Here is a 7381-nt window from a genome sequence, read left to right on the forward strand (position 1 = left end):
GACGGAGTCTCGCTCTGTCGCCCAGGCTGGAGTGCAGTGGCATGATCTTGGCTCACTGTAACCTCTGTCTCCCAGGTTCAAGCGATTCTTGTGCCTCAGCATCCCGGAGTAGCTGGGATTATAGGTGCCTGCCACCACATCCAGCTAATTTTTATATTTTTAGTAGAGACGGGTTTCACTGTGTTGGCCATGCTGGTCTCAAACTCCTGACCTCGTGATCTGCCTGCCTCGGCCTACCAAAGTGCTGGATTATAGGTGTGAGCCACTGCACCCAGCCTGGATTTTTTTTTTTATTTTTAGATTCATGAGGCATATGTGCTTGTTTGTTATTATACATGGATATATTGTGTGATGCTGAAGTTTGAGCTTCTAATACTCCCATCACCCAAGTGGCAAACATAATACCCTGGGGTTTTTTTTTCCCTAGTTAGTCTTCATGTTAGGTACAACCTTACCTCAAAATTGTTAATGTCTGTGGTTAAAAAAAGAAGAAGAATCAGAAATGGTGTGGCTAGTTTAGAAAATGAGTTTGGTTCAGGTGGCCACTTAGCTCAGTTGGTCAGAAAATGAGTTAGGTTCATCTGGGAAGACTTCCTGGGAGAAAAGACCCTGAGTTCCAAGGTAAAGTGGGGTAGGGATAAGATGTGCAAGGCAGCAAGGGAGTTGATTCCTTCGGTAAGTGAATTCTTGGAGGTGAGGGGTATGTTTGGTTCCTGAGTCAGCCACGATGTGCCTCTTTTTCTTCCCCCTTGTCCCCAGGAGTCCAGATTACATCCTACCCTGCGGTCCTGGATGGCACCTCCGACTTGCAGCTTCCTTCCTGCTTTCCATCTTCCCGCTGCTCGATCTCCTTCCAGTTGCTTTGCCACCAGGGGCAGGCCCAGGACCCATAGGGCTAGAGGTGTTGACAGGGTGTGTGGCAGCTGTGGCCTGGATCAGCCACAGCCTGGCTCTGTGGGTGTTGGCCCATTCCCCTCATGGCCACTCCCGGGGTCCCCTGGCCTTAGCTCTGGTAGCCTTGCTGCCAGCTCCTGCCCTAGTGCTGACTGTGTTGTGGCATTGCCAGCGAGGCACACTTCTGCCCCCACTTCTCCCAGGGCCTGTGGCCCGTCTATGCCTACTCATCCTGCAGCTGGCTGCACTCTTGGCCTACACACTGGGATGGGCAGCTCCTGGAGGACCACAAGAACCCTGGGCTCAGGAGCCCCTCCTGCCTGAGGATCAAGAACCTGAGGTAGCTGAAGATGGGGAGAGTTGGCTGTCACGCTTTTCCTATGCCTGGCTGGCACCCTTGCTGGCCCGTGGGGCCTGTGGAGAGCTCCGGCAGCCTCAGGACATTTGCCGCCTCCCCCACAGGCTGCATCCAACCTACCTGGCTCGTGTCTTCCAGGCACACTGGCAGGAGGGGGCCCGGCTGTGGAGGGCCTTATATGGGGCCTTTGGACAGTGCTATCTGGCACTTGGACTGCTGAAGCTGGTGGGGACCATGCTGGGATTCTCAGGGCCCCTGCTGCTTTCCTTACTGGTGGACTTCCTGGAAGAGGGGCAGGAGCCGCTAAGCCAGGGCCTGCTGTATGCTCTGGGGCTTGCTGGTGGGGCTGTGCTGGGTGCTGTGCTGCAGAATCAGTATGGGTATGAGGTACGTAAGGTAGCACTTCAGGCACGGGGGGCCGTGCTGAACATCTTGTACCGCAAGGCTTTACAGCTGGGGCCCAGCCGCCCTCCTGTTGGGGAGGCCCTGAACCTACTAGGCACTGACTCTGAACGACTGCTTAACTTTGCTGGGAGCTTCCATGAAGCCTGGGGCCTGCCCCTGCAGCTGGCCATCACCCTCTACCTGCTGTACCAGCAGGTAGGAGTGGCCTTTGTGGGTGGTCTGATCTTGGCACTGCTGCTGGTACCTGTCAACAAAGTGATCGCCACCCGCATCATGGCCAGCAACCAGGAAATGCTACAACACAAGGATGCGCGGGTTAAGGTAAGGGGCTACTTGAGGTCCCTCAGCTATCTGGAGACCCACCCTGTGTACTCCTACAGGAATAGTTTATGTACCACTCAAGCCATAGGCCAGAACTGGGTCCAGTCTCCAAAGCCCACATCTTTTGGTTTTGGGAGATAGCCCTTTGTCCCTCATCTAATGGGAGAAGTGCTTTTACTCCACTGTGGTGACCTGGCTGCACCTGCCACCACTTCTCCCAGGAAGGTAGGGAATTCCAGCTCCAGCTTGTCCCCAGCTGAAACAAATGGAGAAGTAAAAGAGACTGGGATGGGAAGCAACCCAGGGCTGAAAAGGATTTGAGGGGCAGGATTTCAGAAAGGACTGGAGGTGAGGAAGAAAACCAGGACTAGGGCAGTGCAGAGTATCTGGGAGCTTGGAGTACTGGACATTCTTCCTGGACCCTGGGGAAGGCTTGGCAGAGAAGACACATGAGCAGTGCTTCCACTTCACACTGCTCCCTTGTCTCCTTTCCCTAGCTTGTCGCAGAGCTGCTGAGTGGCATTCGGGTCATCAAGTTCTGCGGGTGGGAGCAGGCACTGGGGGCCCGAGTAGAGGCCTGCCGGGCTCGAGAGCTGGGGCGACTCCGGGTCATCAAATACCTGGATGCAGCCTGCGTATACCTGTGGGCTGCCCTGCCAGTTGTCATTTCCATCGTCATCTTCATCACCTATGTCCTCATGGGGCATCAGCTCACTGCCACCAAGGTGAGGACCAGGAAGGAAAAGGACAGGCATCAAGGAGACTTCAGCGAAGTGGAGACATGGGCTTGGGCCCTCAGTGCTGGTTGAGGAGGGAGGGATCCCTGACTGCTTCATCTCCCAAGGGAAAACTGAAGGAACCTTTTCTGGGGGCCTTAGATATATAACCTTCCCCTCTGTAAAGGAATTCCTTTCTTTCCTCTCCTCTGTCTTTCACTCCAACTTCTAGTCATTTCCAGGGTTGGGGTTAGGTCTCTTTATCCTCATTCTAATGGCCTTGGGAAAAAAAAAAATCTATAATCCAATACTGGGTCTAGCCAATGCCAGGTGATGTTGCCACTTGGAAATTCTAAAAAAGTCTCAAAATGAGCTAGGCCTGCCCACTTAAAAAGGTGCAACCTTGGCTGGGTGTGGTAGCTCACACCTGTAATTCCAGTACTTTGGGAGGCCAAGGTGGGTGGATCACCTGAGGTCAGGAGTTCAAGACCAGCCTGACTAACATGGTGAAACCCCATCTCTACTAAAAATACAAGGCTTAACCAGATGTGGTGGTGCATGCCTGTTATCCCAGCTTCTCGGGAGGCTGAGGCAGGAGGATCACTTGAACCCTGGAGGCAGAGGTTGCAGTCAGCCGAGATTGTGCCACTGCACTCCAGCCTAGGTGACAAAGCGAGACTCCATCTTAAAAAAAAAAAAAAAAAGATGCAACCTGGATCCCTGGAGGAACATAGGAATTTCTAGGATTCTTGAAGTGGCCATCTCTGCCATGTCTGAACTCAGGATTGGCCAGCCAGCCCTTCAGTTCTGTTGTTGCCTGGGGGCTCTCCATAGAGCAGGCCCTTAGATAACTGCTGGGCCTGGCTATATCCTGCTCCCACCTCACTCAGGTGTTCACGGCTCTGGCACTGGTACGAATGCTCATTCTTCCTCTCAACAACTTCCCTTGGGTGATCAATGGCCTCCTGGAGGCCAAAGTGTCCTTGGACCGGATCCAGCATTTCCTCGACCTTCCAAACCACAACCCTGAGGCCTACTACAGCCCAGGTAATGGGAAGCTAGTGGGCAGAACCTGGCACAGGGTGAAGAGGGGAGTGGAGCCACTTGGGTGCTGTGCATAGATGTCACCAAGGTGGGTAGAGATAGTAGAATCCAAAACTCAGACTCAGCTCTGGGCAAGTAGATGCGGGGCTAGCAAGTCAATTACGTGATTTACCCTTTACAAGCAGATTGTGGTAGATGAGGAGCCCAAGTCAAGTGGCTTCTCTCTTCAGATCCTCCCACAGAGCCATCTACAATATTGGAGCTGCACGGAGCCTTGTTCTCTTGGGACCCAGTTGGAACCAGCCAGGAGACCTTCATCAGTCATCTCGAAGTGAAAAAGGTTTGTTAGACAGACATCCTGGGAGAGTCCTCAGACTAACGGAAGAGATGAGAACTCATGACAGAGAAGTAGTGACCAAGCCAGTCATAGCTGATGGCTGTGCAGCTCTAATTGCTACAGGAGGGAGAGGGATTTGGTGAGCAATTCTAATCCATGAGGAGATGACATTTCATTTCTGATTCTCAGAATAGTTGCACCTCTCTCTGGTCTTTAGGCAGTTTGTATCCAGTCCAGACCAAGAGGTGCGTTTGTCTCTCCATGTCCCTCAGAAGCTGCAGCATTAAGAACAGGCCCTGTGGCTTATCTAGCATCTCCCCAACATTGGGGATCTGGGGGAGGGGCCCGGCAAGCACTTCCAAGAAATATTTTGCAAATGGGAATCCTCTCTATAGCTTGGTGAAAAGCAGTCACACTCTGTGACTCACGCTATAGCATACAAAGAACTTAAAATGGGGCATTCCTGGCAAGAAGCCAACTCTTGTTCACCTCCTGTCCTGAGTTTTCACTCTCTCCTGACCTCTGTCCGACCCTGTGCCCGCAGCTCAACCCGGCATTCTCTGGTGGTGGCTGAATCGCCTCCACCGCATTGGCTCACGTTTCTGGCTTAGGCTGTATGTTTTGTTTTTCCTCTTAGTTCAGGCAAGACAAGGCTGGAATTGTACAAAGGAATTTTGCTAACGTGTTAGTTGGGGTTTTTTTTGGATATGAGTTACAGAAACGCACTGGAGCTAGCTTAAGCAAACAATAATGTATAATAAGGATATAGAGATACGTTGCAGAATCCAAAGGCAGGAACGCAGCTGGATCTTAGAATCAGCCCAGAACCAGGCCTCAACTCGCAGAGCTCTCTGCCTTCTATGTGTACCTCTCCCTGTGTTTGCCTAGTTCTCCTCTCTCTCTGGACACACCCTCCACTGAGCAGAAGATGTGACTACAGAGAGCGTTTGTGCTTCCAAATTATAGCCAACAAGGAGAAGCTGCCTCTGGACCTGAACCCAAATTTCCAGAGAAGGGTCTCAGAAGTGGTTCCCACTTGTAGATGGGTCAACCCTGGCTGCCAGGGTTGGCGCATCGCAGGCAGATAGAACTTCTGAGAGCTCAGTCCCTTCTATAGAAGGAACCAGGACTTTTTTTTTGAGCAGGGAGATAGCTCCTTGAACCAACGTTATGACAAAAAAAAAAAAAAAAAATGAAGGAAAACGGAAAATTTTAAACTATAAGGTACAGAAATAGGTGTCTATGCAAAGCACTGCTTTTTGCCCTGAGATATGGGAAGTCTAGCCAAAGGTTGACTTAGCCAACCCAGCATCCAGGCCCCAAAGCCTGGAGTCCTACCATCCCCTCTCCCATTCTGAGAGGCTTGTCTCAGAGCTTACCTTGGAAGTTCTTGGGCAGTTTCCTCCCATTCTCTCTGGCATGCTGCTCCCCTTCAGAGGCCCTTCACATAGACAGTGAAACTGATAGCCACTCTGAGTGGAGAAAAAACACCCTAGTTCTCTAGAGCCAACAGATCAGCCTATAAGGTGGAGAATTCTTTCCCTACACACTAAAAAGAAAAGAGAAGCCTCAGTGGGAGGATTGGCAGCCCAGAACATCAAGAGGGAGAGCACTGACACCTCTGTTCCTTCCCCTACCAACGGCAGACACTTGCTTGTGTGGCTTCCTTGCAGGGTATGCTAGTGGGCATCGTGGGGAAGGTGGGCTGTGGGAAGAGCTCCCTGCTGGCTGCCATCGCTGGAGAGCTCCACAGGTAACCAACCTCCTGTGCATCCCAGTCTTCACTCTGTCCTTTAGAAAACAATTCCTGAGCCCCTGCTATGTGTTGGACACCTTTTTGGGGTCAGGGGTACTAAAAAGAGCAATGCATGGTCCCTTAATTGGGAGAGTTTTCAATCTGGAAAGAAGGAGGTGACCAAGAAAGTAAACCATTGTAATCATTACACCAGAGTGTTTTAAATGCTATAATAGTGAGCAAAAGGATGGAAACATCCAGTGTCAGCCATTCTTTCAGAAATGTGGCTGTGTGGGGAAGGGATCTATAGAGGAGCATAGGTTTGAGGGACCTTGTTTTCAGATGAGAACAAATACAATCTGGTGGCTCCTGAGCACTTGTAAATGCAACAGCTGCTTGGCTATAGCCAAAGAGCAATTTTTCCCTTCTCCATCCAGGATGGGCTTCATTAGGACCCCTTCACTTCAGGGGCTGCCAGTTCAGTCATGTGATAGGAAAGGGGACCCTGTGTAGAAGACAGCAGCCTGGGGAGGCTTCTAGGAGTCAAGTGCTAGGCATGGAGGGACCCAGAGAAGAGCTGGTCCCCATACTGCTGGCCTGGCTCTCTGCAGGCTGCGTGGGCATGTGGCAGTGTGGGGGCTGTCCAAGGGCTTTGGCCTGGCCACCCAGGAACCCTGGATCCAGTTTGCCACCATCCGAGACAACATCCTCTTTGGGAAGACATTTGATGCACAGCTGTACAAGGAGGTGCTAGAAGCCTGCGCCCTCAATGATGACCTCAGTGTGAGTGCCTGGCCTTGAATCCTCTTAGCTGCTTGCCTCTCCATGTGTCTCTGACACCTCAAACCAGAGCCTTGCTTTTCTAGAAAGGGGTTGCTTCTACTCGGGCATCACTTATCTAGGCATGGCCATTGGACTGTGGTCCTCCCCGAGTGTCCAGCTGCCCCTTCCTATAGGGCCCAGTAGGGTGGCGACTGGGTGTTCTACATAGCAGTGGGAAGAGCCCTATGGCCTCTGGAGCTAGGGAGGGTTCTACCTGTGAGGCTTAGCTCTGTACAGCCTGGTTGCTTGTTCCCTTCTCCATACCCACCTCCCACTGGGAAGGCTTGGAAGGTTCTCCCCACCTGCAGCTGGAAAGGCTTGGAAGAGTCAAGGTCTCATTTGGTTGCAGGTTACACTGGAGAAACCTGCCAAGACTATTAGATGTCCCCTTGCCCCAATCCAGGGTACTACATTTATAGAGGAAGAGATTCCAGTTTTCTCCCTTGACTTCCCACCCAACACCCCCCCCATCCCCTTCAGGAGTGTCACCACCACTACCCTACCCAGGTAAAACATCCCTGGAAAGGAGCACCTTTAACTTTGACCATGAGGCATCCTGTATGCAGCTGTCATTCTTTTGTTTTTCCTTTTTTTTCTTTTGAGACAGGGTCTTTTTTCTATTGCCCAGGCTGGAATGCAGTGGTGCCATCTTGGTTGACTGCAGCCTCTGCCTCCTGGGCTTGAGTGATCCTCACACCTCAGCCCCCTAAGTAGCTGGGACTACAGGCATGAGTCACCACACCCAGCTA

At 51.8% G+C, this 7381-nt stretch overlaps 1 protein-coding gene across 7 annotated transcripts in view; it reads left to right on the forward strand.

Moving 5' to 3' along the window:
* ABCC10 (ATP binding cassette subfamily C member 10) overlaps positions 1–7381 on the forward strand; it is a 20792-nt gene that overhangs the window by 2930 nt on the left and 10481 nt on the right. For all 7 annotated transcript variants that reach the window (XR_004275569.1, XM_032299483.1, XM_032299482.1 and 4 more), the window contains 6 exons: positions 760–1978; positions 2476–2703; positions 3585–3741; positions 3969–4078; positions 5749–5828; positions 6422–6593. Coding sequence is in view for 6 of the 7 variants with exons in the window: in XM_032299483.1 (XP_032155374.1) it covers positions 760–1978; positions 2476–2703; positions 3585–3741; positions 3969–4078; positions 5749–5828; positions 6422–6593 (1966 nt within the window). In the remaining variant the exon portion in view is untranslated. The remainder of the gene's footprint in view (positions 1–759; positions 1979–2475; positions 2704–3584; positions 3742–3968; positions 4079–5748; positions 5829–6421; positions 6594–7381) is intronic.

This window comes from Sapajus apella, unplaced genomic scaffold (assembly GCF_009761245.1).
Source record: "Sapajus apella isolate SASKATOON/1434 unplaced genomic scaffold, GSC_monkey_1.0 scaffold41, whole genome shotgun sequence".
Lineage (NCBI taxonomy): Eukaryota > Metazoa > Chordata > Mammalia > Primates > Cebidae > Sapajus > Sapajus apella.